Source organism: Xiphophorus hellerii, chromosome 19 (assembly GCF_003331165.1).
Source record: "Xiphophorus hellerii strain 12219 chromosome 19, Xiphophorus_hellerii-4.1, whole genome shotgun sequence".
NCBI lineage: Eukaryota > Metazoa > Chordata > Actinopteri > Cyprinodontiformes > Poeciliidae > Xiphophorus > Xiphophorus hellerii.
The window spans coordinates 7,688,826-7,711,065 of NC_045690.1; the positions used below are offsets into that span (position 1 = coordinate 7,688,826).

Consider the following 22,240-nt stretch of genomic DNA (forward strand, 5'->3'; position numbering starts at 1 on the left):
AAGGATATTAAAGGAGTAGGTATGTAGGGTTAGTGTACCGACTAAATGTGGCTTTGACCATCTCCACTCACTCTTCACTTTAAAAAACAAAATGCTTCCAGGTTAAGTTCGTTAGTTGATCTTCGGTCAACTTCTGTCTCAAACTGGAGTCAAGAATTCTCTTTGTTTCTCTTTCTTGTTGTTTTGGGGTTTTATAGGTCAGAGGCAGTTGTATATGTTGTTGTTGGCAAGTCAAACTGTCATTATCAGCTTTTCCTACTAACAATACATTTCCATTTGCTATTGTTTCAGCTTCCTTTTGCTGACGGTCTACAGGCACTGCACTGATTAGCGTTGGCTATGTTTGAGCTCCTCATGGTTTCAGCATAAGCCATGAAACAATAATTTATGACTGCTCTTTGTTGCCAATTAAATAGAGAAGTCCTGTGCTATTTAGGCAGGAGGAAGTCAACTTTCAGGCTCAACAGTCAACAGTGCACCCAAAACCAAATGAGCTGTTGTCTACATCACTGCCCCTCTCCTCCTTGTTCTGTCAGAGGTGACATTTATTTTTAGCTAATTGGGTATAAAACACCAAGTGCTTCATTAGTTCAAATCATGCTGCTACCTAATCAAAGAGGGTCTAGCAGCAGTACAGAAAATTGAGACAATAGTGAGTCCAGCATATCAGTTCAGATCAACAGTCTGGCAGACACTTTGAATAGAAACAAAAGTAACAAAAAAGTCCTAAGATATATTCAGAAATATGACACCTATAAAAACCCAACTCAACAAAATATATAAAATACTACACCCACAAAATTTTTCTTGTGATGGGCTGGCATCCTGCTCAGGGTGTACTCCATTTTTCACACAGTGACAAATGAAGATATTGTAATATAAATGAATTTGTGATTTATATTACAGGTTTAAATTGTGATCTTAGTCTTTTTTATATCCTCAAATATCCTCAAACATTGTTGAGCTAATCACATTTTTTTCCAGGGTATTTGATCAAATCGATTAGTCTCTACACCTTAAATACAGAAGGGTGCCAATTAAATATGAGGAGTTCCAGTTTCACAATTCCACCATCATGTACTGAGTACTAGAAGCATTTCTTCTGAAACATTACAACTGCAGTCTGTCACACATTCAAATTTTAACATACCAAAAACAAACAAAAACATAGAATACAGAATTGATTTGTGTTTGCTTTCCAGTTGTTTTTTTTACAGCTCATGATAAAAATGTGTGTGAAAAGAAAGCAACTGCTATTCCATCTGCCTTCAGCTGGGGGCATAATTAATTAAAACGTGCACAATGGTGGCATCTAGTGGTAAATGCGCAGATTGTAGCTAAACTGAGTGCCCCTCTCACTGAAGCTTTTACTGCATTGAAGAAACATGACAGATTAATAGGATGTAATTCATTTTAATTCATCAAATAGATCCAGCTAATGTTTATCTTTGTAGATAGATTTAACTGGACAGCACTGAAGACAGGTGGACTTGTGAGTGATGTGGAATAGAGTACACATCACTCACAAATACACATTTGTGAGTGAACCACCATTTGAACATCATATTCAAATGAAAAAAAATGATTGTTCAAAGTTTTAATTTATTTAGCTTGTTTTCTGCTATGAGAGTTTTATTAAAAATATAGATATTTTTAAATCCCCATCTTAATTTTGGCACATATCCTTCTCAACTCTACTGAAAAAGAAAATCAAAAGAAAAAAATAAGGAAAAATTAAAACATACAACAACTTGAATCTGTAAGCAAACACAATAATACTAATACTTTGTGATTAGAGTGGGCAACGTCCACGTTGAGATGTGGGATACTGAGAAGACTACCGTCAAAGAAGAATGAATTACATTTTCAAATGATTAGCTGCTATTTTAATGTATTAGTATAGTTTAAGTCTACCAGGTGAAACACTCTTTTGTTCACAGAGTTTATAAAGTAACTTCACACATTTTCTATCATCTGTAAGTTTGGCTAGGCCATTATTATTGATTTTCTTCTGGTGAAGTGAATTATGCTTAGATGTACTGGACTGATGAGAAATTAAGCCTTTATTAGCTTTTGTTCCGAGAAACATAGTGAGAATACCGGACACATTGTTGTTGTTTGCAGTCAAACACATCCAGTTCTTGTCAGAAACTCTGATAGCCCCCCTTCAGAAATGTTGCTGGTCTCAATGCCATCTTCAATCAATTTAGGAGAAATGTCCAGCTTATGCATGTCGATTTAACATATTTTCTCCAAATATAATTAGCTCTGTACCATTGTATATATATAGAACACAGTGGGATTTTTAAAATCACTTTCTCCTGACTTGCATGTACATTAAGCACAGTAAGATCCTTTTGCTCATTTATAAACCTTCTTCAAATTACAGCAATTCCATTCAAATGATCAAACATCTACTGAAATAGCAGAATTTCATCCATTTCACTATAACTGAACACATTTTATCAAAACATCCGTAGCAGTATTTGTGGTGTGCACACCCGCACAACTACAGGATGCCCTTAAAATTATTTTTCATAATAAAGACGCAAAGGAAAGTATTTTACAGGCCTCTGGCAACACATTTTTTTTTCTTTATTCTGAGTAAGATGTGTCAACATCCAGCATGACAAAAATTGTACAAAGTTCACAATTTATAAATGAAATATCACAGCAACTTGTGATCTCACACATTTATAGCAAAATTAAAATGTCAACAAATCCATGCTGTGTAGTACAAAAATAAATCAAACTTCAGTTCCACAGAGAGAGCACAATAGTTTATACAAAATCCTGTCTTTGTTAATGGCGACTGAACTCAACCTCAAAATGAACCGGCTTGAAGAAAATAATAAACTCTAAAGAATTCACAATAATTTATATGAAAATTCAGCATTCTAAATAAGTGACAAACCTCTTGTGTGTCCCTATAGATAGTCACAGATAACTCTTTTCAGATTTATTATTTATGCACCAACGTCTGATGAGCAGCTGGTTTGTGCTTTAAAGTCCCTTTGTCCATTTTTCACCGTTAATGAGAATTAATTCAAAAACTGGTACTAGCTATAACTCTACTGAAGCATTACTATATTGGCAAAAGCTGCAGACACGATGCTGTGGAGAAAAAGGCGTATGCAGTCATGGATGATGGGTAGTAGAGTCCTGAGTGGGGACCCATAAAGTACAATAGATGAGATTCAATCAGGTGAACCACGAGCACCTTTTTGCATTAGCTCTCGAAAAGGCAAATTCTGAACATGATCGCTAACAACTACGGTGACGGAATGGAGGGCTGCCTACTTTTAGTCTGTGAAGGTCTCCAAGCTTTCACCTCCTCTGCTTATTTTGTTTTTCTTTTTCAAACCTTGAACTGATTGACTATTTAATTCTTTGTACAGTGATTAGATATAAAGTGCTGCTGAGGGGGGGATAACTTCATCTTCCTAAAACGTAGCAAAAAAATGAAAGAATTTTAATGTTTTTACAATTGATAACAGCCTAAAATATAACTGCTAAGGTTATAATCCTTCTGTCAGATTTCAGAGTCCTTGTTCCTTCTCTCTTTTTGCTCTCAGTGGGAGGAAATCCACACCTGCAGTGGCTCCAAGCGGTTGGTTGCTCCAATCGTGTGCCGAAGAGGTCACCTGGAAAAATTGCACGCCGCCATATGTAAGGATAATATTTTCAAGGAGAAGTGCAAATAGTCTTACTGGCACATAAGTGGGGACAGCGACCCTGTAAGTCCCGCTCTCTATAAATACTCTCTACAAAACCTTTTCTCCTCCGGCTCTCGGGTAACTGCGTTTAGCTTCTGTAACAACATCAAAACATGGAAACGAAGGTGTCCCTGTGCAAAGTCGTACAGAAAAAAAAAAAGTTCAACTCATATACTTTTTGCTCCTAAAACACAATGTCCAGGTTCCCTCCTCTTTTTTAAAAAGACATTTTGTATTAAAAGATTTGTATAAAAATCAATATTTTACATAGGCTATATTAAAAAGATTCATGTTACCCCGCTATGCTTATAAACAAGAGATTGCATATACCCAACCTTTTTTTTTCTTTTGCAGATTGCATCGCATATACCTCTTTTTAAACAAATGATTTTGTTTTTTTTTTAAATATTGCTGAGACATTTCATGATCCTAGCAACATACCACTGATCAGATTTGATTCTTAAAAAAGGCTAAAATCTTGCCTCTAAAGGTCATTGTCTTTACACATCTTTTCTACCTCCAACTAATTTAGGAATGAGCATGAGAACATGCAAATTGGCTCTGCTAGATACAGTAATGAGGGAGGAGGGGATTTCCACCATCGGGTTTCCGTGTAATGATGTTTACAATATAACTTCATACATTCATACAGACATCAGGTAATTCTCTTTCCCAGAATTCATTTACAGCACCGATTAAAAATGGCCCCACTTACAGTGACACATCTTTACTCTTCATCATAACAAAGCACAAATGATTCTCAAGCATTGTGTAGAAAATAAAGCAATTCGCAAACCAGTTCTTGCTATTTGACAATCTACACGCAGGAAGAAGAAGATAAAGAAGGAGGGGGGAATCATCTCAGTTCATTAAGTCCAGAATCATCCACTAAAAATAAAAAGCTTCTTCCTTGCTTGTAGTTTTTTCTTGTTTCTCGTCGTTACTTTTTTTTTGTCTGAAATGCTTTGTTTTCTCGAGCAATAAAAAGAACCTCTGTTTTCGTTAGCTTACTGTTCAGAAATATACACTAAAAATGTGCATACATGAGCAGCTAGAAACATTACATGACACTATGTCAGCTCATATGAAAACGTACAAAATGTAAATGTCCTCAAAAACTATTTTGCGATTTACTCCTTTACGCTCTTCCTCAAAAGCAAGACTCAAAAACAAAAAAAAAGAGAAAAAAGAAATTATCTTGAGGTATTTTTAAGCATAATACCTCTTTTTTTCTCCAAAGAACAGAATTCAGAATATATATAACACTATATCAAATTACTGCACTGAACTTAGGAGGTCAAACCGTCACTGCCTGTGTCTCTTTCTGTTGCGGAGAACCAACGTGTTCCTTTGCCGAGATGTTACACTTGAATCCCTTGAACTGCTTGCTTGATGTTTTCGAGCAAAGCTTTATTTTCCACACTCTGGTACTGGTCTTGGTTTGTGTAGATATCCGTAAGAGTGGTGACGTAGGCGTCAAAGTTCTGCTCACTTAATGACTCCTGCATGATCAAACACAAAAAATGGTTAGTGACGCTAAAAGTTTTGTGAGATTTTTAAAAACACCCTTTTTGCAGTTCCAGGGTTTTGCAAACCAGAACATAAAATAAACATTGTGTTGTTTACCAGGCTCTCACTAGCACTTAGTTGACAGTTAAACTTTGTTTTATCACTTAAGATTAAACAAAAATATTTTAAAGTTTGTGGTTCTAACATGACGAAATGTGAAAATGCTCATGGACTATGAATACATTTTCATGTGTTCTTGGTTTTTCTGTTGAAGAAAAAGATACAAACTAGAACATTCAATTTCACAACAGGAAAAAGCTTCTCACACGGCCACATGAGATACTTACTTGCTGGTGCATCTGTAAGCAGCTGTTATTCCTCAGAGGAAGCTCTTTTTCTGTCAGAGGTTTCTGCAGGCAGTCAAGAAAGAGAGATTTCTTTAAGCAGGACAAGTTCAAACAAGATGCTATTCCTAAAATCAAACACTAGGTGGCAGTATCTATTAACCAGCCAAATGCTATTGACCTAAAGAAAAAAAAATGCAACTTGAACATAGACAAAAAGCCGTGCGAGGAATCAGGACAAAGCCTTATAGTGATTTAAGAGAGATTAAAAATACTTTTTTTTTTACTTCTTTCATCTGCACACCTCCAGAGATCTAAAAGCAACACAAAATAAGAAAAATGGCCTGCACATTTCAAACAACGTTTGAATCTGTATTTTGTCAGTGATAGATCTATTACGCAAGAAATGATCATAAAAAGAATGGCAGTGTAAGGGACAAAGCGGGACAAAATTGTCTGTGATTGCTTTAAAAACTCTGCAACAAAATGAGCAACAAAAATCGAACGACAGAGAACAGAACAAAATGTCAAAGGAGATAGAAAAGTTGGGATCATATCTTTCAAAAACATCTTCAGCGTGAAATAAAATGACTGCAAAGGCAGATTCTAAGAATTCAACCACTAAAATAACAGTCCTTTAATCATAGCTCCCCTGTAAACGTAAACAAAACCTCAACATATTGTTTTGTTTATGCTGAATTTCAGTTCTCACAGTTGCTGCAACTCATTTCACAACTCCCCCTCAGCCTTTGGAAAGACAAGCGATGCTCCACACTTTAGAGTAAGCATGCACAGAAAGCCGTGGGAAAATATACCACAGAGAAACGCTACGGTTCACTATGTTCTGTGACTTTCTGGCTCGCCCGTTTCCTGGTGGCCCTTACCATATGAGGGAGCTGGACATTAGCTAAACTGTTAATCAGTGAGTGGCTGAGGTTGGCCAGCTCATGCAGCAGAGATTCATTTTGCTGTTCAATCACCTTGTTTTCCTCCTCTATGCACTTCAAGTTGGTCTCCATTGTTGTGATCTGCAGAGAGGAGGGTGGGGTCACAGTGCGTTACATGTTTCCACTTGCCGATTCAAAAAACGACTTCAACGTGGAAGATGGGTGCGGGTGTATGACTCACCTGTGTTCTGAGTTTGATCATGTCAGCCTCCACCTGTGAATTCGATTCACTTAAATCTTTGATTTCATCGTCCAGTTGCTTGATCTCTTCGTCATGATCCAGCCCTGGAGATGATCAGCAGTATTAGTCCCAACCTTATTGTCAGATTTTAAAATCTTTAGAAATGACAAATGTGGTTAAGTTTTTTGGGGAGGTGTTTTGGACGTGTGTGGCGCAACTGGATGATAAAATTATAGCTTCTCTCAAATCTGCACAATTTCTTTCAACCTGTTCCTCCAGATTGGATCCATTCAAATTATTACCCTTGAGTGGCTGTTCATTTGCTGCCTCCCCTCACCCTACACACACAGCACTTTGATTGGTTTATTATCTGTAACTGGAACTCCGCTCTGTAAACCCTTCCATATTCCTTGTTCCTGATTGGCTGCATTGTGTGGCGGAGCTTACCGTTGCTGGCACGTTGGTGCTTTATTGTTAGCATTTCCACTCCCGAGAGCCTGGCTTTCCTCATGGCGGAGGTGGCGCGTGGACAACCCGACAGACTGCAGGCGGCAACCAGAAGCAAGCTTTGTTTCATATGTTGTTCCACATCAAAATACACTGAAAATTGTTAATACAGACTGCCTATATTGTACTTTACATGAATTTAAAGAGACATTCTTCATTGGTGCTTGGGAAATCAGCAACTTTTTAAATAACAGAGTTTTGTTCCGAGAGTAAAAAAATATATAATTGTTGTATATACTTCTATTTTTTCTCTTCACCTGTATTGTTTCTTAGTTGGTTATAAGTAGAGTGAAAATTTAAGAACTGTTAAAATTAAGACTGTAATTTTGATGATTAAGTTTGCAGTGAATGAAAAAAAAAAAAACTGCATCTGGAAAATGACCTAAAAACAGGAAATGTTTGATCACATATGCTTGACGTTAAAATTTTTTGTCTTTTTATTATTTTTTAGGTTTTATTGGCTCTGTTGGCCTTTATTTGATAGTGAATTGACAGGAAAGTGGGGAAGACACTGAAAGAAGGGGAAAGACATGCGGCAAAGGTCGCCAGGCCGGGAATTGAACCTGCGACAGCTGCGTCGAGGACTAAGGCCTCCATATGTGGGTTGTGCTTAACCCCTGCTTTATTAAATCTAACAAAGCTCATGCAGCTGTACTTGATGTACAGCTCTATGACTTACCTCCTATGTGTCAGGAAGCTGCCACTGACATGTCCTGAGCCGTCGCAGCCTGGTGTCGGGCAGGACATGCCCTCTGTTTTTCCAGACTTCCATGTGAACTGGATTCCGTTCAGGTAGCCATCTTTTTGTCTCTTGGCTGCGATGGGGCAACCTGAAGCACTTCTGTGGGATGCATATTTCCCCGTCACGTGTCCCTGACCGTCACAACCTGGGACCGGACACCTGAGAGGGGATGGAGTGAGACTCAGAAATCTTCCCTTTATCATCTAAAAGTTTGGCCGTTTGTAAAGTAGAGTGTGACATTTTGTACCAGAGTTCTTGATTTATATCTTTTGGCCAGCTTTCACCAAAATATATTTTTATGCCTTCATTCCCACAAAACCTTTAAAATATTTAACAAATAATTTGTTTTCAGCAACAGTCTGTTTTAGATTGTTGTTATATTTCCAGATGCCTATCTTTATATGAACACTGTATCCAAAGAGGGTTCGCTATGACAAACTGAATCCAACAGAATGACAAGCTTACGAATGAACAGAGTGTGTTGTTTGTGCTCTGCGCCACCAGAGAAATCAATGCAGCTGCAGGGATGAGGCCACAGAAGCCCATTGTGGGATTTAGGCAGAGTCAATCAATCTCTCTCTGCCTCCATCTTCACTTCTGCTCGCCCGTTTCTTTACTTACATGAGGGTCTACAGGAGTTCGCCAGAGACCACAGAACCACCTCTCTGTAAACTCCTACAACCTTGCACTTCTGAAGGTCCTCCTACACCTTGATACTAGTATTAAAACTTTATATTCTTGGTACATTTGTCTTGTCAGAACTAATTCTGATTTATTCCTGCTTACGGGGATGTGTGAGGTCGAAAGGGAGGATAAGCATGGACTGCACAAGATTTGGTGGGACTGATTATGAATCACATCGAATCTGTTTTGAAGCAGGAAATGAAAAGTCATATGTCACAGGCAGCAGAGGGTGAGCAGCGTTGGTGGCAGGAGGAAGTTCCAGCCTCAGGGTTTAGCGGTCGGACAAAAAACTTATGATCTGTGCCTGCACTATACCTGATGGGCTCCTGGTCCTCCTTATTCTCTTTACTGTGGATGATCTTTATCCCACTTTTCCTGGCCCGCGGACACCCTGAAAGACTGCAGACAAATGACAGTGTTACAAAGCTGACATGGTCAGGAAGAGAGAAGAGTTTGTCACGATGTATCTGCAGACTGTGAGCTGTACCTTCTGTGGGAAGCGTAGTTACCAGTGATATGTCCCGAACCATCACACCCTGGTGTCGGACACCTGGGGCACAAAACATATAGAGGGCTCAGGGCCTAACACAGCTCCCCAGTGTCTTAATGATGCTTATTTAAAAAAAACAAAACTGTTTTTTAAAACCCCTGACAGATTTGCACTTAGAGTAATCTTTTAATAATATCACGTTTCTTTTTACTGGTCGTAATATTAATGTTTTGGGTGGCCCTACCAGAGTCCCAACTTGAATTTGATAAAGAATCTATCGGCATAACTAGAGATTAGAATAATGGAAAGGAGGTCACTCTAAGTTGTGGAACTCCTTGTAAAATATAAATCAAAATAAATTGGAAACTTACAAGAAGCTAGTTGACAATGTGCACAGAGTACAATTGCTGGCAAACATTGGGAATGGCAAACATACTTTTTTTTGTCTAAATGTAAATTAAAACAGACCAATTTTTTAATTTGTGCCTCTGCCTACACATTTCCATTTTATTGTTATGTCCCATTTTATAAACTTCTTGGTTAAATGAATATAATTTAAAATCTAAATCAGCCCTTGGTAAGAATAATTTTATCCAACTCTCATTGTTAAGATATGGAAAATTTCTTAAAATAAATAGTCTTTTTATTGCAGTTGTATAACCACATATTAAAAATGTCCAACCTTCAATTTGAGTACATTTGTAGTTGGGGAAATAATCACATGATAGCATACATATTCCTATTTACCTGACATCCCATGTACTACATTGTACAAACAAACAAAAAAACATTGCCAGTAGTATAGCAATTAGTTTTCCAATACAACAAAAAAGATCACTCAGGCCTGTGGAGACAAACTCCAAAATTGAATCTCGAAATTTTATTTCATTGCACATAAGAAAAACTTCTGAGTGTTTATTTATACTACAAATGCCCATAACAGGGTTCATAAGTAGTCTGGAAAAGTATGCAATTTAAATGAGTATTTCATTAATAAGTATGGAAATAGAAAATCAATCAATCAATCAATCCAAAAGAAGAAGTCAAAGAAAACACAAATATCAATTAGTCATCTAAAACCTTACTTGAGTTCTTGTGCATTGTTGGCTAGCATGCTTCGAATGCTTTTATCAGCCAAAGGACAACCTGAGAGACTGAAAAATACAGCAGCAGAATACCAGATTACTCTAAATGAACAACTATGATTAAAAGACACTGCAGCCACTCTGAAAAACACATGCATGAGTAAAATATCAACCAGGAAATGTAAGGAAGCCATGATGCAAGTGCAAAGAGTTGATTAAGAGAAAACAAAAAGAGAAATGTTAACCCTCTGAATATCTAAAAGTAAACAAATTGAAGCTGTTTTTAAAAAATAAAATTACAATGTTTAACACGTCAGAACTTTTTTGGGAATTGAGAGGCTGTACAAGTCTCAGGATCCATGCAGACTCATCTCACTCTGCAACACTCAGCAGTTCTGCTCAAACCTTTTGAATGGTAAATGCACAGTCTGCACTGGACTGTGAGAAGGTGCCTGGAGGACTAAATAACATCAGCTTAGAAGGCTTTAAACGTGGCCCACTGAGGAAAAACTTAATCCAGGGCTTTACCCCAAAATAAGCATCTGCTCAATATTTAATTATTTTTTTTTTATGTCTTGCTTCGGTACCTCAATATTCAAAGGGCTAACGGAAAACAGTGAAACCCTGCCTACAGACGGTTGACAGCATCGTCGAGGTAAGCTGAAAACAATAAAGAAAAATAGACTTAGAATCCACAAGGAGAAAAGGAAGTCACACCTTCGATGTGAGGTGAAATTGCTCGTCAAGTGACCACTTCCATCACACCCCGGTGTGGGACATCTGCCACCGGAAAAATAGATAGATTTTTTTAAGTCCAAGGGGAAGGAAAGGAAAATGTGAAAATCACAGGAAGAAAGGGGGATTTTTATTTTTTATGGTTTTCATTGTTTCCAGTTTAGCTTCACTGTCTGTGATTAACCTAGTGTTACCTGAGATAGGCTAGTCTTGATGTGGAATGATACTGACAGCTTGAAATGTCTCACACAGATAGCCATTAAATAAAAGTCATATAGCAAGCCAGCAACACAATGTGGGCAGGAAGAGAGCAAAACAGTGGATCACTGAGGTTAACTGAACAGAATGAAGGAAGAAACTACAGGTGCATGTCAATAAATTGGAATATCATAGAAATGTTCATTTATTTCTGTAATTCAATAATAATAATAAAAATGTTCTACACTGTTGGGTCTGGTGTCTCTCATCGTGTTCAATCGCTCACAGATTGACTTTGCACAGTAATTCCATGGTTACTAAAGCTTGGTGCCTTTAGCAGTGTGGGCAGGTGCCAAGACCTATGGAAACAAAATCAGCATCACCATAAAGTTTGTCACCAGAGAAATGCATGGCGTGCTCAAAGATTTTGTATTAGATGGTTGTACAGACCATCTGTCTTTCCAAATCATCAGTTACTGTAGAGGCTTCACACTGGACCATAACTTGGATTCTGTGCCTCTTCACTCTCCCTCCAGATTCTCAGATCTTGATTTCCAAATCAAATAAAAAAAACAATTTTAATCTCAAAAAAGAACATTGGTTGGGCCACTGAGTCTTTCCCTGTAACCCAATTAAGATGCTTCTGACATTGTTTCTGGTTTCGGAGAGGCTTTGTATAACAAATACTGTAGTATCAGTTCAGCTGCTTTTGCATATTTTCTGCCACACATTTCCTTCCACTTAAATGTCCATTAATATGCTTGGATACAGCACTTTGTGAACAGCCAGCTTTTTCAGTAGCACTGACCTCTAATGAACTTGCTTGTGGAGATTATAGGCCATAACATTTTCATTACTTGTAATCCATGATCATCAACAAAATACAGAAGTAAAAGCCTGAAATCTCTTACTCAGCAGGTAGTGAATATATGCAACATACGGGCTTCACTTTCCAAGTACTGTAAATTACAGAAAGAAATGTTCTTCTAGATAATATCCTGATCTATTGAGATGCACCTGTAAATGAAGTGAAAAAAAGCAGAGCATGAGTGGAAAGAAGCAAGTGGGGCTCAGGCAGGAAAAGGACGGGACTCCTTACGTTATCAGGTCCTTCTTACTCTCCTTGCACTGGACGTACTTGGGCTTGGGGCTTGGCATGTTAACATCTGTGGTGAAGGATCGATCCTCCAGCAGATCGTGGAAGGGATCCAGATCATCAGGCTGAAGAGAGGAGAAACACACAAAGTGTTTTCATTAATGTTCACCACAAAAACTGTGCTTCTCTGGTTGTATGTACTCAATAATCTGAAAATGAAAGCTCTTGTTCTGAAGTGAATCGTTCTGTCACCTTTCTTACCTCTTTGTCTACGTTCCACACCCACATACATCATATGCACTTTCAGGCTAAAGAGTTTTGTCAGTTTAGATGCAAATTGGTGAGCCAGTGTGACTATTGAGCCAGTCTAACAGTGCAGTAAAATGGAACAGTAGAGAGGAAATAATGCCGAACAAATGGTGTGAGCGGCCTTACTTGTGATTATGCCCGTGCTTGTAGAGCTAGTGTGTAGGTATGGAGTATTCTGGGAGTCGCCTCTTGTAATGAATCAACTTGCCACTAGATGGCACTGTGGTGTGGGACCATACCACTGTTAGGGTTTGCAGTTTGGGGCTATGCTTTTGTCTGCAGTGCATGCAACCAGGGCACGATGCAAGTTGATGCAAATCCATTTTACCTTTCTATCATATTTTACAGTGTGGGTACAGTAATGGTCATAAAGACAGAAGTCCAAATAAAGACAAAATTGCTCAGCTGAAACCAGTGTCTCCTGGTTTAATTGCACAGAAATGAGATTGATGCATGCATGCAGACAGAGGACACAGAACACAAAAAAGTAGGCTACAAGAATGGGACTTACAAACTCACTCTGACACCCTCCCAAAGAGACAAGGGTTCAGCAGACACGCTCTTATGAATATTCACACACAGGAAAGCAGGCGTGTGCACTTGCAAATGCACGCGCATCAGCGCTCCGACAGGCGCACCCAGCAGTGGTGCATTGATTTCCAGCGGTTCTTTGATGAGATGAGCTATTCCGACTCCCTCCCAAGGTGCTACTTTGCATAATTCATTTTGGAGAGGAGAGAAATGTAAAAACAGAAAGCCAGCATGCAGGGAGCATGGAACAAACAGGGCAGATGACTCTTGTGCATGGGGATGTTGACATCAGTTAATAGACAGATCCATTAGGTTTACCTAAAATTTAAAAATAAAAGCCTTTTTATGACTTTCTACTGATTCTGCAGCAAAGAGTGAGTCAGACCAGAAGGTAGGAGACCAAGAAAACAATGCAAATGTTTGACTTGGAGACTGTGTTTAATCAATGGCTGCAGGGAGATAACCAGACAGTATATTCTCTCAGTTTCGGGAACGGCAACTGCTGCTATATAATTATCATCAGTGACAAAACTGCTCGCTGTTTGTGCTCCATTCTATTCTACCCTCCGCTGCTTGTTATCATTTCTGTCTCCTCACTCAGTCACAAAGATTTCTGAGAAGACAGGTTGTCCGTGCTGGAGCATCATCATGAGCCAAACAGGAGGAGAGTCTACAAAACCGAACATACAAAATTATTATGAATTATTATGAATTTCTTTATGTTTCACTTTCAATTAGCAAAGAAATTCTACTAAATCTTTAAAAATGTCTTGAACAGTTGTTCTCTCTGCTTTCTGGAGCTCTGTCTTAGTTTTACATGGGCAACTATTTAATTCATTCTCTAGCCAGAACTCAAGTTTCTTATGAGTGAATACACAAAGAATTGGTATGTTTTCACTCAATACTCAATACCCTGTTTGAAAACACAAACAGTGAATGAGACAATCGGCAGCAGCCTAATGCATTTACGCATCTACAGTAGAGTTGATAAACATGTTTTGTTGAAGTTCAAACAGAGCACAAGAATGGGTCAAGAAAATCTTAGTTCCTTTAATACAAAGTATGTTTGATGGCTGGTTGTTTACGACCATGTTCATAAGAATAGGAGCACTGTTATGATAATGTCCTGAAGGTGGAGTGTTGGAAACAGTAGTAGATTCTTAAAAGAGACCAATTTCAAAGCATGAAATAGCAATGTCAAATTTATTTTAAGCTATGTGTGATATATACAGCATTCATATCAACTGATGGTAAGAATTAATTGAATGTAATGCCATAAAATGCCACTTTGAGTCGTATCTGGAGTTATGACTTGGTTTTGGGTTTTGTCTATATCTGTTATTTTGGTTAGCTCTGTCTTGTTCCTGTTTTCCTTTAGTTAATTTCTTCTTATTGTTTCTAGTTATTTTTATTTCTTATAGTTATTCTTTGTTTAGTTCTATTATGTATCCTTAGTCTGGTTATTCTTTATTGTTATTTCCTGATCCCCTGTCTACTCTCTCTCGTCCCCTGTGCCACTTTCTCTCTCCGTCTGCTCAGTCTGCTTCTTCCACTTGCACCTGTAATCAATTAGCTCATCAGCCTAGGTCTTTTGTTCAGCATTCAACCTCCTAAGAATGTAGGCTTTTCATTTTCAGTCACTACTTCCCTGATCCCATCACTTCCTTGCTACAATCCCATGTTCTTCTTGTGTTCCTTTGCTGATTTCCTTATTGAGCATTTTTTAATTCTTGCTTTCTGACCTGGTTTTCCACATATCCTCATGTGTATTTTGTTGCACATGAGTATAACACAATACTCCCTTTTTCATCGAAGGGACTATTTTATTCATTAAATCTTCAAACTAATTCCGCCGCCTCCGTTGCCGCTTTTGGGTCCAACATCAACCACTACCCATCATGACACTGTCATACATAATATACCTTCTTAATGCACTTTACTATCCAGTTATTAAATGGAAAATCCAAAAAAATAATCAAAACATTAATCTAACAGAAAGGGCTGAGCTTTTCACATTTTTATGTTAGAAGTTTTTTTTCTTTTTTTGCCGTAGATGATCAATTACGCAGTAATACAATACTATGTTTTTGCATTTTAGCCAATGATGTAAAAACATTATCTTAAAAGGGAATTGAATTGTTTGCATCTTTTAATGTATTTCTAATGCATAAAGTGACTTAAGTGGTCAGATTAAAAATCAGAAAATCAACAATCAACAATTTGTTGATTAATCAATCCTTTATCAGAATAATTGATTGCTAAAAATATCACTAGCTAATGTACTGCATATAAGAACGTTTTTATGCAATAGGTCATTAGAAATCAGAGTTTCAGTAAAGAATTATTCTACATCTATTATGTGTTAACATTGGTATTTTCCACTTAAAAAGGTATTAAAAATAAAATAAAATAAAATAATACATAATAATACAGACAAGTGTCCCAGTCAGGCCAAGGAAACTATAATCTTGAATTTAAAAGGCAAGAAAGATCAGATGTATCATTTTTAGAAGAATCTGTGTTTGGTTCCACTGGTGTCTTAGAACTTCTTTACATACACTGTACATGGTAATGGTTTGCTAATTTGGCTGCTAAGTAGACAGCCACACTTCTCTCAATGGTCAGAGTTAGGTGGCTTGATAAATAACAACTAGATCTCTGTGAAAACAATCAGCAACAAACCATGAACTAAAAGTAAGAGGAAAATACAGTGGTGAAAGAACAAACAAAGACTATAGTATTTTGGTTATATATATACAACCAAAAAAAAAATATATATATATATATATATATATACAGACCAAAAGTTTGGACACACAGTGGTGTCCAAACTTTTCGTCTGTACTGTTTATATGTTATTTTAAAATACTTAATAAAGTTTGTTTGCATTAGTGGGTTCACAAACCTGTAGTTAATCAAATTTTCCAGAGCCACCCTTGAACATTTTCTCTGTTTACCTCTTTCTCATCCTCGTCTATGTGTTTGATCTTGGTGTAGTCTACAGGAAGGTCCCAGCAGTCTGCAGCATCACCCATGCCGTAACAGCGGGAGCCCAGCAGGGCCGCTTGCCTCTGGGGGGACATGGGCTCTAGTGGGGTGAGTACCGAGTCCCCTGCGCCGCCGCCGCACAGACTCTTGCTCATACTCAGGTCCAACGTACCGTTCTCATCAACATCTAGACTGGGGCTCTGGAAGGCATGCATAGGTATGGGGGGAGGGAGGTGGTATGCGTTTATATGTCCAGATTAAGTGAGGAGAAATGGAAGCAGGTTGGATGATTATGGGGAAGGAGAGGATGATGCATAGAACATAAGGAAGGAGAGATGAAGAGAAGGAGATAAAAGACAGAGAGAGGTTCTGATTAATTAGCAATCAAACATGTTCATCTTTACATGGGCAAAGCAGTGCATGATTTTTCCTATGAAAATACATGAAAAGTTCTAAAATCTTCTAAATATTAACTTATTAGGAGAATAAAGTGGTTTAATCACACTTGTAACTTAAATTCCTATTTTTGTTTTGGCCCAAGACTTTGTACAAAAATAAATAAATAAAAAATGACAACAGAATCTTGCGGTGTTGAGTAACAATGTTTGCTCCTAAAAAGGTCAACAGAAGAGGAGGTTCATCAGTTCTCAAGGACGACTGCATCCCTGTGCGAAGCCCTCCTCTATGCCTCTCTGTCTTTCTCTTTCATTCCACGCCTCCATGCTCTGCGCTTTGCAGTCTGAACTGTGTGCGTGTGTTGGGCATGTGTGAACGTAATGTGAGTGGACATCACAAGGGGAGCAAGGCACAAAGGTTAGGGGTGGGGTTGTGAGCAGTGATGAGCAGAAGCAGCAACAACTCGAACTAGACTACTGCAAACCCAAAAATAGAGGTAGAACTCTACAGTGTTCTGGAACAAAGTGGGCCACATCTTCAAGAGCGAAGCGTTCACTTTCCCTACCCACAGTTTAAGTTTCTATTCTAAACTGCACACATTTGTTTGATTTTAAATAAACACTTTAGTTTACTCCCCTCTATAATGACTATATAAGCTTTTTTAGGTAAAGTATTTATGACACATCTATATCTTATTGGTAGTAGAAAGAAATCAGCGTTAACCCAGTTTGAAGAATCAAGGAGACGCTCTCATGGGAGAGTCAAGTTAACTGTAACTCATAGCGGGCAAAAATCAAGAAAGACTTTTCTTGACTTCATCCCATTGTAAAACTGACCTTTCTTACCTGTCTTGATTAAAACCATGAGTGACATCATCACCAAAAATCCACTCTCTAATTGGATGATTAATGTCAATGTTCAAGATGAAGCCAACTTCCCCAACACTGTCAACCCAAAGTCAAGACTGAATCAATTGATCTTATCTAGAAGTTTCTCTTGAAAGTTTAACCAAAATATGTACATGTAAACTCACAAACATGTATTTGAAGAAAAAAATAGCTTTATTTGGAAGTAGTTAGGTGGGATAGCCTTAAACTTTGATGACTGAACCCATTTCCCACAACCCTTGCCTTTGCCCTGTCTCTTAATTCTTCAAATGGGACCTACATCATTCAATGTGATGACCACTTGCTATGTCAATAAGTAATTAAGAAACTGGTTGTGCAAATTATGCATTTTTTCACTCTTTTTTTTTTTACTTTTTGCCATCCCAAAATGAATGCCACCCTGGTCAGTGAGCCATCTGTCTGAGATCCACAATCACTATGGTAAAATCTTCTCAACCAACAACCCTCTGTATTTTTACACATATTTCTGACCCTGGCGAATACTGAATGTGTCCGTCGCCTAACAAACCCTTGGACTTTATTCCACTGATCTGGCACCCAGACAACTTTTGCAGTAATTAAAATGACTAAAAACGTTTTCCAAGGAGATTGAACAATAACTGATGGTTCGAGTGAAGGGAAACTGATGGACCTTTGATTGCCAGAATATTTCAGCAGCCAAAATGCACACAGATAATGGAGCAACAAATAATTTATTGAGTTAACTAGCGACAGCGGTTATAAGCAAAAACCTCATGTTGCAATAATTTTAACAAAGGTTGGACTCTCATAAGAGCTTCTGTTTTAGTCTGGTAAATTAGTAGCCATTCCCTCATTATTTGCCTCTGATCAAATAATGATCAGGAAAAGCTACTAGCTTCCCTCCACCATTAAAATTTGTACAAACATTGTCCAAATTTAGATTAGGAAAAATGATACCAACTCCTCAAAACTACTCCATACAATCGCACCTAAAGAAAAAAAAAAAGCCGTCTCTTTCAGGTTCATGTTTCAGTAGGATGTTTGTGCATGCATTCCTGGATGTTACTGTGCCTTCTTTGCCTCTGACTCCTTCTGCTTATCTCCTCTCTCTTCCTTGTTTTCCCCAACCCCATTTTTCCAGTTTTGTGAAGAGGAAAGCCCGTTATAATTCTGATTCCAGTTGACAGAGTACCCAAGGGTGGATTCTCCTGGTGTCCAAAGCTAAACTCTGTGATGCACTCTGACTCAAATACACAAGGTGATAGATTTACAACTGGACATGAATACTGCAATAAATGTGGTGCAAAAATAAGGCTGGGGATCACTGTTAAAGTAGAAAACAAAGAAAACTTGCTGGATGCTGTTCAAGAACATTAAAAGGTGAGCTAAATAGATCAAGAAGCTAAACATAGTACTACTTGATGTCAAATTGAACTTTCAACATTTTTGCGCAGGTCTGTAAAAATTACAGAGTCAAATTGGAAACTAATGACACTTAAACAGGAATACAAAAAAGATAAAAGCAGAGGACAAGAATAAAATGAAGGAGAAGACAAGAAGGACATTTTGTTGAACAAAGGTCATATTTCTGCAGAGATCCTCACTGGGTGAGGCAGTTAGCAATCTTGTTTTTATTAATGTGTGCAGTACATTGGCCTCTTCTTGTTAGCTGTTTTACTGTGTATCACTGTCACATTAACATGGCCCACCCCTTCATATCAAATTACCAAAGATAATGTGAGAGGACACTGCATCCCGCACTCTCATTACTAGCTGATTCTTTCTACTTTTGCCCTCTGGTAACCCTTGACCTTTGCTGGTAAGACTTGGTCTAAAGGGGGTTTGGATGAGGTTTCCCACTAAAGCGAATCCAGCTTATTTTAATCTGTGTGCTGTGTACATGAGAAGATCTGATTTTGGCTCTTGTGGCAGCAAGTATTCCAGATGGGTTTGGTATGAAAAAAGGAGTGAATCTATCAGTCTTTATGGTGAAGGATCTGATATGCTGTGACCCTGTTTCTCTCCTGGGAACCTTATTATAGCGTGTGGCATCATGGACTCTTTGAAATATCAACTTAAGCAAAAAACTGGTGGCCTGCATCACAAAACCTGCTGAAAGACAATAAGCCTTTCAGCAGGATAAAAATTTGGACTATATCTCCAAAATAAAGAAATGATTCACCGGATGCTAAATTAACTGTATTTTATGGTCATCTCAGTCAGGAACATCTCAGACAAAAGTATTGACTCTGACCACATAAAATGTTATAGAAAAATTCTGGCGGCTGAAAGCTTTTTGCACATCTTTGCAAGGAGGCTGTAAAGAGGACCATTAAAAACTAATATATACTGTGGCTGTTTGTTTAGTTTACACTGGACTCTGAGCAATCTGAACTGTATCAAAACTGGTGATGAAGTTGAGTAAAATTGCGATTCATGACAAAAGTCACATTTTCGCAAAATAAATGAACAAAAAATATAGTGTGTCAAAGTTTTATATTGCAAACTGTTGCTGAACAGTTTGCTTGATTAGAATAACCAAATGTTTTAGCAAGCACAAGCAACTCTCACTTGACCGCTCCCACCTTTGATTTACTCTGAGCCAGAATTTCTCAGGACCTGCTGCCCTGCATATTTTAGATGTTTCTTTGCCTCAACACATCTGATTCAAATGACGCTTCATTAACAAGCATCTGCTGAACTTCATGACCTGCTGAGGAGATAATTCAGTCAGGCATGTTAAAGCAGAGAAGCATGCCAGTGGGAAGGCCTGGACAAGCTCATAGGGGTCGCCAGCAACAAAGGTTCCCGCGGAAACAACAATCCTGTGCAAAATACAATACGTTTTAGACCTTCAGCGACAAATCCAATGAAGTGATTGAGAGAAACAGGCAGATAGACTGGGTGTAGAAAAAAATGAACGAGGTGAGAAAACAAGGTGAGAAAAAGGTGTGCGTGTAAGGCTTCATTCAGACTCAGAAAAAGAACAGCGTGAGCCACAAGGTGAGGTGTTGAGATGAAAGAGGAGGAAGGAAAACAGAATCCTCTGAAGTTTCATATTCTGTCCTGAGAGTTTCCTGCTCATCTCGTCCCAAAGCAGGGGGAGGCGGCTGCGGGTACACACAACGAAATGAGGGGAAACTACAAGAAAAAAAAAAATATAAAGAAAAAAAAAAACAGTCCTGACTGCTTCTGAGCTTGTCCCGCCGAGTTTATTTTGTCTTGAAAATAAGCTTCTTTTGGCCGTTTTCCTTCCCTATCCTCATTGTTGTTTTGCTCTGTTTTCTCCTCCTTCGCTGTGACATTTACAAATCTCTCCCCCTGAGCCCCCTTTCTTTCTATCAGTCTTTATTCTTAACTCCCTCGCTCTGATTTTCCAGCAGTCTCCTCTGTCAACATAAGCCAACGTTACACCTCCACTGTGCACTCCCACTCTGGCCTCCATTTTCCAGCTTAGCATCTGGGCACAGATAATACAGGAGCACTGTCACCTTATCTCCTCAGAAGTGACACACCGGACTCACGCCGTGTCAAACTGCGCTTCGTCCCAGCTCCTATCTGATTCCCAGACGGAAAATAAAGAAAGTGCCTTGCCGAGCCCTGAGTGTAAGACACAGCTCTGGGTCGTTCACAAGTCATGTGCACGCTGGTGCGGTTATATGCAACTCAAATCTCCTTATCTTTGTCAGTTTTCTATGCCAGAATTAGCATAATGAAGGGAGGAAAGGGGTAATCTGGATGTGGATATTTCTGCACCTGCAGCAGGAGGCCACAGCATTACAGAGGAACTATTCAGTACATCTTTGTAAGACTCTTAGAAGTCATATGTGCTTCAGAGTCAAATCAGAAAATGCATCATGATTTCACTATTGAAATTCATTAGAAAAATTTGTCCATATCCATGAAAAAAAAATCTTATTTATTTATTTATTGATTTCAGGAAATAATTTCTCAGTTTCAAAGTAATATGTTGGAGAAATGATTTGCTGCAGTGACCCTTGAAAGAAAGAGCCAAACAAGAGGAGAAGTTTCAAAGTAATTTGTTGAAAATAATGCTGGAAAGCTTACAAGTGTCTCCCTTTTTCCTCAAAATGTATCCACGGTCAATATGGCCAAACACTGGCTTTTGACCTGGGACACAGAACTTGTCTCCTTCCTGAGTAGTTTAATAGTTGGACATTCCTGTTTAGGTTATAGCAGATGGATGCAGCACATTCAAGCAACTGGAAACTGATGAACCAGATGTGCAACTCTTCAATTCCCTTCCAGATAATCTTGGCTGACTTTTTTTGAATTTTTTTATCATGTCAAACAAGAAAGTAGTTCTTGGTGTGGCCTTAAAATACATCCTCAGGACTGCCTACAGTTAACTCATATGTGTCAGCTAACCTATCAGACTTTTCCAAAGCCAAGACATTATCATCGCTATCCCTCATTATTGGAATAGAGTAATCATTCTGTAAGTAAACCAAATTTGAAGACATAAATAAATACACCTCTCACATATTCCTTCTCTTATTATTGTGATATTTAGGAAATAGAAATAATTTTGGTAACTAACTGACCTAAAACAAGAGACATTTGGTCTTATTTTACTGTAGACAGTGAGAAAAAAAAGGTCCATGTGCCTTTACATTTGGTGTAAACTTCTGGTTTCAACTGTATGTTCAATCGTGAAAGTTAAAAGCTATATGCATGAAGGGAGTGGGACTTTCAAACGGCCCCAATTGTTAAAAGCTGCTTCAAGAAGCATGAGACTCAGACTTTCCATCACGGTGAAGGTCTTAACCCCACTGAAGATCTTTGGGATGTTGCAGGAAAAAAAAACTTGAATAGCAATCCGACTCTCCCATCATCTCTACGAGATTGTGGCAAAGTAGCAACCAATCACTGAAATAAATATAGCAACGTTG

The 22,240-nt window shown here is 38.2% G+C and overlaps 1 protein-coding gene across 7 annotated transcripts in view; it reads right to left on the reverse strand.

Moving 5' to 3' along the window:
• Positions 1-2,561: 2,561 nt before the first annotated feature.
• Positions 2,562-22,240, reverse strand: part of myt1lb (myelin transcription factor 1-like, b) — a 122,144-nt gene continuing 102,465 nt past the window's right edge. For 5 of the 7 annotated variants that reach the window (XM_032547130.1, XM_032547132.1, XM_032547134.1 and 2 more), the window contains 12 exons: positions 16,032-16,262; positions 12,238-12,359; positions 10,923-10,985; positions 10,206-10,274; positions 9,118-9,180; positions 8,946-9,029; positions 7,884-8,105; positions 7,145-7,239; positions 6,698-6,801; positions 6,454-6,597; positions 5,573-5,635; positions 2,562-5,218 (listed from right to left, as the gene is read on the reverse strand). In XM_032547130.1, coding sequence (XP_032403021.1) covers positions 5,078-5,218; positions 5,573-5,635; positions 6,454-6,597; positions 6,698-6,801; positions 7,145-7,239; positions 7,884-8,105; positions 8,946-9,029; positions 9,118-9,180; positions 10,206-10,274; positions 10,923-10,985; positions 12,238-12,359; positions 16,032-16,262 — 1,401 coding nt within the window. In that variant the 3' untranslated portion in view covers positions 2,562-5,077. The remainder of the gene's footprint in view (positions 5,219-5,572; positions 5,636-6,453; positions 6,598-6,697; positions 6,802-7,144; positions 7,240-7,883; positions 8,106-8,945; positions 9,030-9,117; positions 9,181-10,205; positions 10,275-10,922; positions 10,986-12,237; positions 12,360-16,031; positions 16,263-22,240) is intronic. The other 2 variants (XM_032547135.1, XM_032547133.1) reach the window with 2 other exon arrangements.